This window comes from Jaculus jaculus, chromosome 1 (genome assembly GCF_020740685.1).
Source record: "Jaculus jaculus isolate mJacJac1 chromosome 1, mJacJac1.mat.Y.cur, whole genome shotgun sequence".
Classification (NCBI taxonomy): Eukaryota; Metazoa; Chordata; class Mammalia; order Rodentia; family Dipodidae; genus Jaculus; species Jaculus jaculus.
In genome coordinates, this window is record NC_059102.1 from 148640001 (window position 1) to 148656540 (window position 16540).

The 16540-nt window shown below is 49.6% G+C and overlaps 1 protein-coding gene across 2 annotated transcripts in view; it reads right to left on the reverse strand.

Moving 5' to 3' along the window:
- Positions 1-3994: 3994 nt before the first annotated feature.
- Positions 3995-16540, reverse strand: part of Brd3 (bromodomain containing 3) — a 35181-nt gene continuing 22635 nt past the window's right edge. For both annotated transcript variants that reach the window (XM_045147983.1, XM_045147977.1), the window contains 5 exons: positions 14321-14512; positions 12751-12992; positions 8174-8466; positions 6858-6983; positions 3995-5962 (listed from right to left, as the gene is read on the reverse strand). In XM_045147983.1, the coding sequence (XP_045003918.1) occupies positions 5850-5962; positions 6858-6983; positions 8174-8466; positions 12751-12992; positions 14321-14512 (966 nt within the window). In that variant the 3' untranslated portion in view covers positions 3995-5849. The remainder of the gene's footprint in view (positions 5963-6857; positions 6984-8173; positions 8467-12750; positions 12993-14320; positions 14513-16540) is intronic.

Below are 16540 nucleotides of genomic sequence, written 5' to 3' on the forward strand. Positions count from 1 at the left end.
AGTTTGTGCTAGGAGGATGGGCATTTGCTGAGTCGCTCTTTGCAGAGGCCAGCAGCTGTGGACCAGGACCAGGCCATTCACAGGATGCTGCGAGGGCACCAAACTGCTTAGGCTGCAGGAAGACACGACGTGCACTAGGTAGACAGGCCCAGACCCACGCTGGAGAAGACTGGTTTGGATGAGAAAGGCTAGAGTATCGGCAGGAGTGACAAAAGCTAGCCTGTCCTCGTCCCAGTTGGATGGACGTGCCATTGGACATGGAACCTAACATGAACTTTGTCCCCAGGCCCAATGGCTGCAAACATGGCTACCTGCTGAGCTACCTTCCCAGCCCCAGGTATAGCTATTCTGAAAACAGTGTTAGGAGGCTAGAGATGACTCAATGTTGTTAAAGACACTTGCTTGCCCAATGCCCATGTAAAGCCAGATGCACAAAGTGGCATATATATCTGGGGTTTGTTTGCAATGGCAAAAGCCTCTGGCATGTCCATACCATCTCTCTCACATGAATGAAAATATTAAAAAATAAAGCAGCGTGAGGACTCTTGACATTTGACCCTCATTCTTCCCTCGCTATGCCTTGGTGACACTCAGCCTGCCCTGGGTGAGCACCTTGGTTGAAGCAGGAGCTGTTCAAGTGGTTTGTTTTGAGATGGGCCCTATGTGTTCCAAGCTGACCTTGTAAAAAATTCATAGCAATCTTCCTGCCTCAGTCTCCCTAGTGCTGGGAAGGATTAAAGGCATGTATCACCACACCTGGTTTCAAACTGTATTTCCCACCATAGCTTTTATCAATCCCAATGTTCAAACATCTCCATAGTCCAGTCTTTTTTAAAATTTTTATTTATTTGAGAGCGACAGACAGACAAAGAGGCAGATAGATAGAGAATGGATGCACCGCTTCAGCCACTGCAAACGAACTCCAGATGCATGCGCCACCTTGTGCCTCTGGCTCATGTGAATCCTGGGGAATCAAGCCTCGAACCGGGGTTTTTAGGCTTCACAGACAAGCCATCTCTCCAGCCATCCAGTCTCTTAACTGAGCCATAAGTGTAAAAAAAAAAAAAAGTAATGGCACAGAATAAACAGTGACACTGCAAAAGATGGCATTGGTCATAGCAACGAAATATTCAACCAGTACAAGATTTCAACAGGGCAAACATCAAACTCTGCAGCTACAAGTCTCCAGTTCTGGTAATTCTAACCAGTGACAAGTCTGGAGTTCCAGTTCTGCTTTTCCAGCTAGGCTACTCACAGTCCAGAAAACTTCCGGCACTGCAGCTGTCCTTGGCAGTCATCTCATAGCCCTGGAATCTCCACTGCATCTCCGCTGCAACACGTCCATCCACATGCCTCCATCAGGCCTACACACAGGTAATCCAACAAGCCTGCTTCACACTGCCCATGGCCATTTCCAAAATACAACACTGTATTGCAAATTCAACGACCCCCTCTTTCCTGCATTTGTTAGCAATTTGTTAATCCAGAGGGAAAATGAAGCAGACTTTGAAGAACAGAACATTCCTTCAACATTCAGTCCTCTTCCAAAGAGTGCATTCTTCCTGTCATCCCAATGTAGATCAGCTGGATCAATCTCAGTGGTTGTAATCTCTCATACAATTGCAGCTGAATGGGCAAAAATTTTGGTCCAAAGATTTCATTTCTATGTCATATCCCTCTGCTCACACCAGTCCATTCCTACACAATGCAAGCCTGCACAAGTCCTCAGGATATGGGCATAACAGCAAGGCTCTCACAAACTGCTTCTAAGCCCAATCCAGGCAAACTCTCAAGCTCATAAGCCAAACCTCACACTCCATAATTCTTACATTTAGGTCTCTCAACTCTGACCAGAATAAGTTGTTTTTGTTGTTGTGTTAGGATTAAAGGCATGGGCCAACATGCCTGCTAACACAGCTTTTTCTTTTGGTGGGGGAGGGGTCGAGGTAGGGTCTCACTCTAGCCCAGGCTGACCTGGAGTTCTCTATGTAGTCTCAGGGTTGCCTTGAACTCACAGCAATCTTCCTACCCCTGCCTCCCAAGTGCTGGGATTAAATGAGTGCACCACCACATCCCACTCACAAGCTATTTTATTTATTAGAGAGGCAGACATAGATAAAAAGAGAGAATATGCCCATTAGGGCCTCCTAGCCTCTGCAAAAGAACTCCAGACAAATGCACCACCTTGTGCATCTGGCTTTACTTGGGTACTGAGGAACCTGGGTTCTTTGGTTTGCAGGCAAGTGCCTTTAGCCATCTCTCTAGCCCTTCAAGATTTTTTATTTTTTTGAGGCAAGCCCAACAGATTTTTTCTTTCTTGAGTTAATTGCTGTAGCCCAGGCTGACCTGGAATTCACTATGTACTCTCAGGGTGGCCTCAAACTCACAGCAATCTGCCTACTTCTGCCTCCCAAGTGCTGGGATTAAAGGCGTGTGACACCACACCTGGCTTCAGACTTTTTTTAAATGCAAGAGAATGAATTGGCATGCCAGAGCCTCCAATCTTGCACACTTATATCTGGCTTACATGAGCTCTGGAGAGTCAAACATGAGTCCTTAGGCTTTGCAGACAAGTGCCTTAACTGCTAAGCCATCTTTCCAGAACGACCCCCCACCACACTTGTTTTTAATATTGAAAAAGTCAGGTAGAGAGTATGGGTGCTCCAGCCACTGCAAATAAACTCCAGATGCATGCACCTGGTTTTACATGGGTATGGAGAACTGAATACGGGTCATCAGGCTTTGCAAGCAAGCATCTTTATCCAGTGGGCTCTCTCTCCAGACCCTCCGGCTGTTGTTGGATGCTCTGTGTAAGTCTGCCAGGAGCCAGAGGAGGCAAAAAGCTGGTTACTGCCTCCGACCACATAAGACCACACACACACTTTTTTTTTTCCTGCTTTTTATTATGAAAACAAAACAAATGCCCCAGGAGTAGGGTCCATGATTACCAGAAACATCAAAGAGTACTTTCTACCATTTTTTACTCTGTGGTGTTGAGGCCGGCATTGCAAAAAACAAGCTAAAACTACTTACATTGGACTCATTTTCAGTAACTGACATTTACAGGAATATACTAGAAACGGCACTAAAAAGTTTAAGAAAAGTTACGGGAAACTTGCATGCACATCATACAGAAAGTAACATTTTAAATATAAAAAAGAAAAACTTCCGGAAGTGTTATGCCCACATTAGGGACCAGCGGTAAACGGGATGTGACAAGTCTTTGACATGGACCTTGTATTTCCCAAATGACTGTGGAAGGTGGTATGGCGGCAAATGAACAAAACCAAGGAAAACCACAGAATTAAATGTGTCTTACAGTCTGTGAGCAAGCTGGTGCTGTCTGGCCTGAGGGGAGCCTCTGGAGCACTGAAGCCCACCCCTCGGCCTCCGGAACACTGCAGAGCACCACCCTGTCCCCCTGCATACGACCACCTGCCCCTGCTTCTTCCCCTCAAGAAGCCTGAGAGCTGCCCTTCGTCTCCACGTGGGACAATATGACAGGCCCTGCAGCTTTCCCGACCCAGGAAAAGGCAATAGTAGTCACCCCACAGCCTGACATTATGGGACCTCCAAAACTCTGAAGACAAAACAGTTTCGAAGTCTGGACAGAAAACCTTAAAAAAGTTAAGAGCACCAAGGAACAAAGCTGCTCAGTAGGGACCAGAGCCCTCGGGAGCCACCAGATCCCTCTATCCTACACAGCCAATGGATGGCCAAGCACCCCGACTTCTGCCTGCCAGGGCCAGGTACTCCTTGCCCAGTGGGGTCACTTGGGCGGCAGGAACACTGGCTATTATGCAGACGTACCCAGGCACTGTGCCTCGCCCAGATGTGCTATTGTGACACACCATCACTCAGGACCTGTGTGAAGACCTGTCCATTTCATCATATTAATTTCTTAAAGTCACAGTTTAAATATTCCATTAAAGATCTCTTTAGAAAATACCTTTGAAGAACAAGGGTAACTAAAAAAGAAAATGGAACCTTAAAATCCACTTATATTTTTATTATAAACAAAACTGACTTACAAGTTTAATAAACTGGCTGACAACTCACCAGGCTTCTAGAAACATGGAAGTTAGCCAACCATTTCCTCTCGCGGTCGACATCTATCAGGACCTACAGGCCTTTGTGGGGGCTGGTGGGACAGGAACAGACTTTAGGAATATTGAACATCATCCCACATAGGGATGAGGATGATGAGTCCCTGTCTCTACCCAGAAATGTTGGCAGAAATGGAGGACCCCGGACAAAAGGATAGAACTCCATGGGGCTCCATTCCTCGGGTGGTCAGGGACAATAACCTGCTTCAATCATTTCTAGACTAACAGAAAATTCTCGAGTAGAGAGCACTGGCATCCAGGGTTATCTTGGCCCCTGCCGAGAGCAGACAGGTCAGGGAGAGCTGCCTGGGCCTCCGGAGGCTGGGAGGCCAGCCCGTGTGCTCCTGGCTGAGCCCACAATGCTCAGAGCTCAGCCAGGCAGACCCTGAACTCCATTCAGTAGCCTCCAAAACAACAACACTGAACAGAACTTTCTGTTAAACTCTGTATATTATTACTTTTTACAATAGAAAATTAAAAGTCAAGACTTCAACCTACTGTACATTTTTCTCTCTGCTTACAAAGCTTATGTTATAGAAGTGAGGTTCCCTAAGTTGATTTCTTTTCAAATAGTCCTAAAGAGACTAGAGGTGAAGAAGATGAAGGAACTGAACAGACAACATTAAAAAAAAAAAAACAAAAAAAAAACATGAGAATGGCTAAGGGTGTCTATGTTTGTAAAATCTCCAAATTTTATACAAAAAAAAAAAAAAAAGCCAACAAGCCCAGAGAGCACACAGACGAGCCGAGCGCTGGAAGGAGGACCCCCGCCGCGGGCCATCAGGTCCCCCTGGGCTGCCGGAAGGCCTGCGTCTCCACTACTTCTCTTAATGCACTTCTTTACGGTCTTTTCTTTCTTGTCTTTTTTCTTTTTTTAAAAATGACCGATGGTGTTATTAATAAATATTTATATATACATAAAACTGGGGAAGTGGTCCAGAGTGTGAGGCGGCAGCTGCCGGGCAGCGCTAGCAACGTGGGGCACGCTGGGCTGGACGTCTGTAGAAAATCGATGAACTTACAAAAAAAAAGTCTCTCTCTCTCTCTCTTTTTTTTAATCTTTTCTTTTTTTTCTTTTTAAGTTGAGGTAAAAGTTTCAGTGTTCGGAAACCGGCACGCTGCACACACAGCTGGCTGCGTTCCCTCCCAGGAGGGCTGGAGAAATTCGGCATCCCTCCCCCTCCACGCACAGCCCGAAGGTGCGTGCACGGCTCTGGTCGGAAGCTATATGGGCCTCCACTGGGGCCCAGCCTGGTTTTATGGACTGGCACATCTGTCCTCAGCCCTAGCAAAGATGTCCACATGGCAAAGATGCCATCTGCTGGTTAGTGTTTTAACAGCTTTCAAACACAGTACCCATTTTCAGAGAAATATCCTTGAAAGACTTTCCGAGTTATAGGCCAGGCTGGGCATGAGAAGAGGGACTGGGGAGGTCCTCTGGCCACGCCGCCCGCACTCGGTGTTCGGCAGTTATCAGGTTAGCATCCAAGGCTGTCGTCTCCGAGCAACTGAACCAAGCAAGTTACGAGGAAAAGACTTGCAGAGCTCAGCCTCTCTGTCAGGCCCGAGGCACACGCGAGGCTCTCCGCCGTCTTGAAGTACAGCTGGAAGAGATCATAACACTGAAGTAAAAGAAAACCTGCACACCATGGAACAAAAGTAGTATATTAACCATAGAAGGGGACACTGCAGAGACTCGGTGCGTGCCATATCCATTTGTTCTGCTCTGTTCCAGCCCAGAGTTCACTCGGAGTCACTGCTGTCAGAGCTAGACCCACTGGAGCTGCTGCTGGCAGACTCGGAGGAGCTGCTGCTGCTGAGCCTGGACGGGCCTGAGGGCGCTGAACCAGATTTCTCTGCAGGGACACAAAATGAGAGAGGAGCTCGCTGGGCTAGGTCATCAACCCACACTGCATGCTCCACATACATCACAGGCCTCCCACCCGTGTCGTGGCCCAGAGGTTTAGTAAATACTTGCTGACATGAACTAACAAGGTTTCCATTTCAACATGGCCAACAGGGAACACCAACCACAGCCTACTGAATTAGGAAGTGGCATCACTGGGAAGATCGCCCATAAAAAGGTGTTCACGGTCATGTGGCCATGCACAATCACAGACACTGCATCTGGTCATCCTGCAGCACATATTGATCCCAGACCCTCAGTCCTCCAGGAAAATGGCAGTTACTGGTTTGTCTGGACACCATGTGGACAGGGCCACGAAAGGCCATGGCACCCAGTGGGTGTGCAATTAAATTCAGGTGGAACCCCAACTAACCACTCAGGCTCTGACCACCGCCTACACCTCTGCAGCCCTCAAGTGCTTTCACAGTTGGTTCCCGAGGCAGCAGGGGAAAAAGTTCTAGTGGGCTCTAGAAAAAGGTGGAACGGAATGAAATTACCTGCTCACCTAACCTGAAGGCCCAGGGCTCCCAAAGCAGAGACCCAAAGCCAGGAAGTTCACTGCCGCCCAGAGGCTAGAAGGGAATGCCCTAGAGAGGGGGGAGGTAGTGAAGTAGATCTTTGGTTCACTTTTGTAGCCCATTTGGGCTTTCTGGAATGGGGAAGTGCGTACACACACCCACACCCACCCTAGCTTGTGTAACCACACTGAGGACCAGGGACGAGGCACCCAGGCCACAGGTAAGGTTCTCAGGAGGTTTGGAGTCTCATATGGGAAAAGTCAGGGGGCTGACCACACCTTGGCCCACAAGACCCCCAAGTCCCTGGCCGGAGCTGGCCCCCAGTACCTTTCTTGGTGGGCTTCTTGCTGTTGAGCTGTCCGCTGACGTCCTGCAGCCGCTTCTCCAGCTCCTTCTTCTTCTCCTGAGCTAGCTCTTCCTTCGACTTGGCTGCCTGCTTCTTCCCACTCGCTGCTATGGAGGGGCAAATAACACTTGTACATTCCCTGCAGCCACTCCCGGAGCCAGGGCTGTCTGGGTGGCCGTGGCCCCATCGCCTGGTACCTGCCTGCCTTCTTGGCTCAGTGAATTTAAGGTGCAGTGTTGTCGGCTCCCTGGGTGACAGAACCATCACCGCCACACTTGACGCCTCATCATGTACACTCTCATCTTTACTCCTGCGCAGGAATCAGGAGGCCAGGCTATTCCCACCCACCAGCAGGTGCACAGGAGATATGGCTTGGCCACCTCCCCCCTGGGAAAGGCAGAGCCACCACCTTAAGGACAGACTCTGCCTCCATCTTTTCTCACCACAGCTGCTGCTCTCCCTTGGTCAAAGCCCTGAGACTGAGGAGATCTGGGAGCCTGGCCACCACCTCCACCAGACATGCCCACTTCTGAGTCAGTGTGGCTTAGTATGGTCAAATGCACTGTAAGTACACAGGCCAAAAAAAAAAGGCTGCCCATTCCAGAGCACGTGAGGACTGAGCCTGCCTGAAGACATAGGTTCATGCAAGCCTCACCAGCCCTGAGGGAGGCTGCCTCAGGTCTACTCTCCCTATAGCACCCGTGGATCCAGGAAATGACAGATTTTTGTCCGGCAAAACCTTTACTTACACAAGGCCATCATAATAGGAGGAAAAGATGATGACATCAAAATAAGAGAGAGACTGACTGAGAAGGGGAAAGGGTATAATAGAGTGAGAGTTTCAAAGTGGAAAGTGGAGGGAGGGAATTGCCATGGATTATTGTCTACAATTATGGAAGTTGTCAATAAAAAATTAATTAATTAATTAAAAAAAAGAGTCCATTCTGTGGGGGCTCTGAATTCCTCACAAGAAGACTGCTAATATAGCCAAGTCCCTAGACAGAGCTTCAGGAAAGTGTGTGGCAGGACCTGAATGAATAGGGCTGAAGTCAGCCTCAGGTCCTACCTTCCTCAAGCATGTGAAGGCCAGTTAGGCATTTTTCTTGCCAAAGAGAAGGAAAGGGATATTTAGGAGGGGACTGTTCCTTGGCCAAACACAGATGTCCTCGGGCCTGTGGTGGGCTGGTGGGCTGGGAGACTGGAGGCAGCCATAACCCCAGCGGTCTCCAGAAGCTTCAAGATGAAGGTAGAGGGCTACAGGGGCTCTTACAGCACTACCCTCTACCAGACAACTTACAGAACGGTTTCCTCTGCTTTTTCTGTAAACAAGACTTGACGTATCTCTCCAGTTCCCGCAGCGTGGTGGGCTTCAGCGTTTCGAAGTCAATCTCTATCTCGTCAGGGTTGGAGTCCCTGAGCGAGGGCTCACGGGACTGAATGATATGCACCACGCGGCCCAGCTTCTCTCCCGGAAGCCGGTTGATGTCCAGGCTCAGCTGGCGCTTCTCGTCATAGCTCATGGGCAGGCCTTCCTCCTCTTCATCCGAGTCATAGGATGCAGATGCCTGCTTGCCACCCTTCTTCAGCTGTCTGAGGCACAAGACAGAAGGCCAACGATGAGTTCCTGTCTATATTCTCCCTGAGGCCCCACCTGGCTCCCTTCCTCTGCTCTCTTCATACCCAAGGGTATGGGCCATCTCTCCAGCTCCTCCCCCAATTTTTTTTGTTTATTTTTACTTATTCATTTGAGAACAGACAGACAGAGAAAGAGGCAGAGAGAGAGAATGGGCACGCCAGGGCCTCCAGCCACTGCAAGTGAACTCCAGACGCATGCGCTCCCTTGTGCATCTGGCTAACGTGGGTCCTGGAGAATTGAACCTTGAACCGGGATCTTCAGGCTTCACAGGCAAGTGCTTAACTGCTAAGCCATCTCCCCAGCCCTCCTCCCCATATTTTTTGCATGAGGACAGGGTCTTGCTCTAGCCCAGCTGACCTGGAATTAACTATGTAGTCCCAGGGTGGCCTTGGACTCACAGTGATCCTCCCACCTCTACCTCCTGAGTGTACTGGGGAAATGAACCCACTCAGCAGGCTTTGCAAGCAGGTGCTTGTAACCACTCAACCATCTCCCCGGCCCCAAAATAACAATTTCAAAAAAGAGGGGCTGGAGAGATGGCTCAGAGGGTTAAGGTGCTTGCCTGCAAAGCCTAATGGCTGGGGTTTAATTCCCCAGTGCCTACATAAAGCCAGATGCACAAAGTGGTGCATGCATGTGGAGTTCATTTGTAGTGGCTAGAGACCCAGGTGCACCTATTCTGCCTCCCTGTGCTTGCAAAAGAATTAAAAAAAAAAAAAAAAAAAGAGCCAGGCATGGTGGTACATGCGTTTAATCCCAGCACTCTGGAGGCAGAGGTAAGACCACCACTTTGAGTTCAAGGCCACCCTGAGACTACATAGTGACTTCCAGGTCAGCATGGACTACCGTGAGAACCTACCTCAGGGGGAAAAAAAAAAAGAGCCGGTCATGGTGGCACACACCTTTAATCCCAGTACTCAGAAGGCAAATGCAGAGAATAGCTGTGAGTTCAAGGCCACCCTGAAACTACACAGTGAATTCCTGATCAGCTTAACCTGGGCTAGAGCAAGACCTTACCTCGAAAAACCACCAAAAAAAAAAAAAAAGAAAAGAAAGAGAACTAGAATGGCCATATTATTATTTCATATAAAAGCTTCAGGGCTGGCGAGATCATTCAGCAGTTGAAGGCACTTGCTTGCAAAGCCTGATGACCTGGGTTCACTTCCCTAGTACCCACATAAAACTAGATGCACAAAGTGGTACATGTGCCTGGAGTTCGTTTGCAGTGGCAAGAGGCCCTGGCATGCCCATTCCTCACCCCCCCCCGCCCCTGCTTGCAAATAATAATAATAATAATAAAAAGAAAGCTTCAGGCCAAGGAATGTTACAAGAAAGAAGATAGGTAAGTGGAAAGTGACAGTTTCTACAGCACGTCAAACTGACCACAAAAGCAGACGCTAAAGGCATGTGCATTTAGAGGCAGGCCACAGAATGCACAGAACAAAATCTGTCAGAACTAAAGGAAAGGCACACCATTCCCCTTGACTGGGACCAGAAAAGACCTGAACAGCACCATCTGCAAGTTATTCTAACTCACGGTGGTGGGCCTGCAGTCTAAGGTTTTTTTGTTTTTTTCCTAAATGAGATTTACACTACACTCCTCCCAACACAACACACATTTGGGAACATTCACCAAGACAAAAACAGACCACACTTTAGGCCATGAAAGAAAACGTAACAAACTTAGAAGTACTGGATTCACACAAGTAAATTCTCTGACCTTACTGGAATTCATCTAGAAATCAAGAGCCAAAATGTACCTGGGAAAGTTGTCTCTCTCTCTTGCTTGTTCAGGCAAGTGTGGTGTGTGCACAAAAGTATACCCTCGCAGCTCCCCATGTACTAGCCCGTGGAGAGGTGTGCTGGCCTGCAGTGACTGAAGAGAACTTCAGGTGTCCTGCCCCATCGCTCTTCTACCTGTTCTTATTTGAGCTGGAGTCACTTACTGATCCTTGAGCTCACCACTTCTTTCCCAAGCTCTGGCAATCCCTGGGTCTCTGCTCCCCAACAGGATTGGGTTTACAGAGGGATGTGGCCAAGCCCAGCTATTTAATATTTAATACAGACTCTAACTCAGGCGGTCTCAGGCTCCCTCAGTCTCCCATGCTCGCACAGGAAGTGCTCATAACCACTGAGCCATCTCTCCAGCCCATGAAAAAATTCTTAAATCTTCAGAAATTAGATGACCTAATTCTAAATAACCTATTGGTCAAAGAGAAAATCTAAAGAGAAAATAGAAAACAGTATAAATTAAATGAACAGGAAATTGCATGTTGAAATGTGTGGCTTGTGGCTAAAGCAGTATGGGATGGAGGTTCAGAGCATCAGGTGCTCCTCTTGGAAAGAACGTCTCCGGGCAGCGGTCGAAGCTTCTGCCCTGAGCTGCTGGAGCAGGGAAGCAGCCAATCTAAAGGCCACAGGGAACAGAAAGGGGCTCTAGTGCACAAATGTGAAAACAGAAGAGCCAAGGAAACTAGCACCTGTTCTTTGAAAGACCGACAGGCAAATCTCTAAGATACATCGAGAAGACAGAAATAACCAATCAAGATAGGAGAAAGGGCACATCCCTATAGATGCTAAAAGGATGAGAGGGGACAATCACATGGAAAGCTGTGTCTGGAATACTGGAAATTTAGGCGAATCAAGCAGCGCTCTGTGAGGCACAAACCACCACACCCCACACACAGACAGACCTGGGTCCATGAAGAAAACTCACAATCTACAGCATAAGTAACAGGACCTTCCAGACTCCAGACCAGTAGATTAGCTGGTGAATCCCACTTGTGACCGTCGACTTGCCAGGACTTAAAATCACTTAAGGGTATGTCTATGTGAGTGTGTTTCCAGAGAGGTTAACTAAGATGGGAAGACCCATCCTAAGCATGGGTGGCACTATCCATGGGCTGGGGCTCCAGGCTCAACAAAAAGAAGTGAGCTGAGCAGCAGCCCTCTTCTCTCCCTGCTTATTGACTGCAGACTGAACACACCAGCCGCTTCCCACTCCGGCTGTCACGCCACCCCTCTGAGGAGGGGTCTCAAGCAGGAAGCCAAGGTCAACTCTTCCTCTCTTGAGTTGTTTTTGTCAGATATTTTATCACAGCAATAATGGAAGTGATGACTGTTCTGCTAAACCTTTAAGAATTAACATCAGTTCTCTAAATCTGCCCAGAATATATAAGAGGGGAATTTTTTTTTACGTGTCCCTAATCACAATGAAATGTTAATATGCCACCATTTTGAAACCAGTATTATGTGGATACAAAAACCAGACAAGACAAAGATGGCGTAAGAAAACTGATGCCTGCATCCAGAAGAAGAGACAGAAAAGAGGAGAAGTGAAGGAAGGAACACAGTCCATCCTGTGTGCTCTGTTAATTAATTGCCCCACCTGGATGCCAAGGCCCTGGCCCTGGGGTTCCACGCCTGCTTCTGTGCTCAGGTACAGAGCCTGTCCTTTCTGCCTCAAGCTACCCTCAATATAATCTACCTCCTTCCACCACCACCAACTTCTGCCTGGATGACCCCGCTGGCAGTCTCTCCCCGGTGACTGCTGCCAATGGCCCTGCCCTGCACACCAACCAGGATCCCACCCAGCAGTGCTCTCTGACTCTCTTCCCTCCCCACGGACGAGAAAAACATCTCCCCAGAGCAGCCCACGCTGGCAATTTCCACTCACCCTCTGCTCAACCAGTTCTTTTTCAGCAGTACCAGTTCTGTCTGCTGGCCACGAGGCTTTGTACCCAGCCTCTGCTGCCCACCTGCCTTGACAGCAATCACATTTTATACCTGGTGGGGAATGAATCCTTCCCTGTCTCGCTCTGCTGTTCCTACATTCCTCAGGGCAGGACACAGCCCATGGCAGGAGCCGAATCAAAAGACTCAGTGTGCCAAGGCACCATCTCATCCCCCCATCCGATCTCCTCCCTACCAGGTGAGCCAGAAATAAAGCACCTGACTCCCTTGGCCTAAACCAGGAAAAGGACCCAACATTCAGAGAGGCGAGAGCCTCTGCCAGGCACTGCAAATGCTTCAATGCTCCGAGCCAGAGCCTGCCTAAAGGTGAGGGTGGATCCCCGCAACCAGGGCTTTCCTAGCAAGTCTCAGATGCTCTTTTGTCTTCTGAAACCCCCAGCCATTTCCAGGTGGCCAAGGCACAAAAAGCCCAAATCCCAGCACATCCTTGTGACATGAGCACCCACGACTTGCTCACACTGAGGGCGGGCCAGGGAGGCACCCACCTGCTGGCCGTGGTCGTGCTGTTGGCCTTCTTGGTGGGAGCCTTCTTCTGCTGGGATGGCTTGCCGGGCGGGGCCGCCTTGGCCTTCTTCTCCTCCTCTGACTTGGCCTTGTGCTTCTCCTTCTCTTTCTCCTTGTCCTTGTCTTTCTTCTTCTTCTCCTTCTCCTTTTTCTCCTTCTTCTTCTTTGGCTTATTCACTGGGGCCTGAGACAGGGCGGCCAGCTGCTCATGCACAGCCTTAAGCTGGAAAAGGGCAGGAAGCTAAGTGGGCTCCAGGAGCCAGGGCGCACAAGCAGCCACCTTGGCTGGACAGGAGGAGCCAGAGAGATACAGAACATTGTCCAAGCCGGGTGTGGTGGTGCACACCTTTAACCCTGACACTCAGGAGACAGAAGAATTGTGGTGAGTTCCTTAGTTCAAGGCCACCCTGAGACTACAAAGTGAATTCCAGGTCAGCCTGGGCTAGTGTGAGACCCTACCTCAGGAAAAAAAAAAAAAAAAAAAAAAAGAACATTTCCCAGCCCTCTCTGCCCCACACCTAGTGCTTGCTAGAGAGTCACTTCCCATTCTAAACCTGTTTCCTCACCTATAGTAGCATACAGCACCCACCTCCCGAGTGGCTGGGCACGGGGCAGGTGGCATAGAGTAATACTTTCATTATGGATTCTTATTTGTCAGATGGCAAGACTAGAGGTTTAAGCCAGCCTGAACATTACACAGCAAGACTACAAGATGACAGTGATGCTCCAGCAGCAGCTTATTTTCCTGATGCCCCACCAGCAGCCAGCAGGACCACTGTGTGCTTCACATGTCAGTGCAGGTGAACAACGGCCTGTCCCTGCTGGCCCCGTGGTGTTCCAGGTAAAGCTGCACGGACGGCAGGTGGACGACCCCACCAGCCCTGTGGCCACATCTCATGGCCCTTTCCCCACACCATGTCTTCTACACCCCAAAGTCCAACATGCAGCCCAATCTGGTGACCAGGTCTGCACCCTGGCCCCATGCTCCCATTAAAGCCACCTTCCCGACACACTCCCGTCCTCCCCCACCTCAGTGGTTCTGTTTCACCTTCGGCCTGCCTGAGGGCAGAGACACTGCCGGCCATAAACGGTTTCCCTAGCATGTTCTCCGCTGATTCTCAAAGCAAGCACGCTCCACTCTGCAATGTGGAAACTAAGGCCAAGGAGGGCATGGGAGGCACAGATCTGAGCTGGGCTCTGAGGGACCCATGGAGCCTACGCCCCCATCCACTGCAAACATCACCCAAAGTGTTGCTGTGCCCGTGAGTACTTTCCAGGCTTTTCTGGAGACTGCAAGGCAAGGCACACAGAACCATGTGCTTGGCCTCACCAGTTCTGCATGAACACCCTGGACCCCTGAATCCACACAGCTGTGTCTGCTCCTAGGTATCACACTTGAGCTGCTACAGACCCAGGAGCATGGTGGGAGCAGCTCTGCTAGAAACAGCATCACAGAGAAGGGCCAGCACCGCTCTGAAGAAGTGTGGCCCAAAGGGAGAGCAATGGCAACAAGGGGCCATCTCGGATGGGAGGCAGCGCAGGAGCTCTCACCTGCTCCTGCAGCTCGGCCAGACGCGTAGCCCGCTCCTCCTCGGAGTCCGAACTGCCCGAGTCTGAAGAGCTCTCTTCACTGCTGCGACTGCTCTCGGCACCCTTGCTCACCAGGGGGGCTGTGGGAGCAGGCAGCGTGGGGGCTTCCACGGGCTCATCAGGCATCTTGGCAAACCTCATCTCAAACACGTCCTGGGGAGGAACAGAGATGCCTGAGCATGACACCCTCAGGGGAGCCCCCTGCAGCACCCCCGAGGCCCGGGTTGCACTCACACCACAGTCAGGCAGGGAGAGGGCCTGTCTGCCGCAGCACTGTGGTGCGGCCCTATTCAATTTCCCTCCAGCCTCTCCACAGGCAATTCCAGAGTACAGGCCGAGGACGGGGGAGGAGACCAATCTTTCAGACCTGGCTTGCAAGGCTTGGCAACCATGTCCTTGACTAAATCTGCATGCCTCAGTGAGAGACATGGGAAGCCCTGCCCTGGGTACCAGGCTCCTCAAGGCCCTCTACTGAGAACAAGAATGCCTTTAATCCCAGAGGTAGGAGGCAGAGGTAGGACAATCCCTTGGTAGGAGGATCCCCTTGAGTTTGAAGCCAGTCTGGGACTACAAAGTGAGTTCCAGTTAAACCGTGGGCTAGAGCTAGGCCTTACCTCAAAGAACAAAAAACCAACCACAAAGGAATGCCTTTCCTCAAGCTCTGCCCCAGCCACAGGACACTGAGAGCAGGCTCACATCTCACCTGATCCCACTCCTGAGATTTTTTTTTTTTTAGTATTAGCATACCTCCCCACAAGTGAGTGCCTAAAAGCAAAGTTGTGTCCTAGCAAAGCTAGCTTTGGAAAGAAACTCAGCATCACCTACAGGAGAGCTAGGCCCTTGGAAGCCCCAGCAAAGGTCAATCTACCATGGGCAGCCCAGTCCGTGTCTGTAAGGATGAACGGCCATGAAGAAACAAGCAAGGGTGCTCTCTTCGCCTGCCTTATGCACTGGGTCTCTACAGGGACATGTCCCCACAGGCACACACGATGTGACCTAGAGTTTAGCAGAACCCTCTGAGCCTGCTCTCAGGCTCTCTCAACCCCAGAACCCTACCTAAGAGGGCAGCAGCCTGCAAAATCACTCCAGGCAAGCTGCTCTGGTGTAGGGCTCCAGCCTACAGCTCAACTCCTAAAGCAGTAGTGACTACCCCCCACCAGAATAGATGGTAAGACCCTATTGCTGAAGACTCCACATACTTGGGTTGCAAGGCCACTGAGAAATCCTGCTGGAGATGAGCTGAAAACCTCCATGGTAGACCAGCTGACAGAAAGCTGGAAAAAGCTATGCTGCATGCAGTTCAATAGGAGAGAGAAAAATAACCAGTGAAGATACTCAACAGTGGACACTGCAAGCCTTAGATTTGGCCAGCCAGGGCAAATGAGCCAATAGGTACCATAATGACATGCCTGTTATAGGGGAAATCAACCATCCTCTAATTAGACTAGAGGTCTGGCTCCATGGGAGGGAATACATCCCTGATACTGAAAACCTACAGCAGGGGTAGTCATGAGCCCTAGAGGTGTAACGTTTCCTGGTTTCTAGCTAAATGTATACACTATGCTAACCAAACTGCCCAGTAAGCACTTCTCTTAATGTTCATACCCATATATTAATGCTACTCTCACTTTTGGTTAGAGAACCTTCTCTTTTCAGATGGCAGTGACCTTGGGATGACTCAGAAGGCATCATGGTGCTAAGAAGAAGTGACAGAGGAGTGCTCAGCACTGAAACATCTTGATCACGCCTTCCAAGGCTCAGGGTCCACTGGGGAAGAGGTGGTGGAAAGAATATAAGAGCCAAAGGAAAGGCAGGACTCCTTACAACGTGCTCCTCCAGACACAAAATGGCCTGGATATCCATGACCTCGCAGTGCCTGACACTACCTACACAAGACCATCATAATAGGAGGAAAGATCATGACATCAAAATAAAAGAGAGACTGATTGAGAGGAGGAGGGGATATGATGGAGAATGGAGTTTCAAAGGGGATATTGTTAACAATTATGGAAGTTGTCAATAAAAAATAAAAATTATAAAATAAATAAATTTTCAAAGTCAACAGTGGTGACTACTGTTCAGCACCAGTAGACAAGGAGTGCCAGCCTGCACAGGCAGGTCGCTGACAGCCACCTTCTACAGGAGCAGGGTCAGAGCAGTGTCCTCCCACTGTCCTTCTTG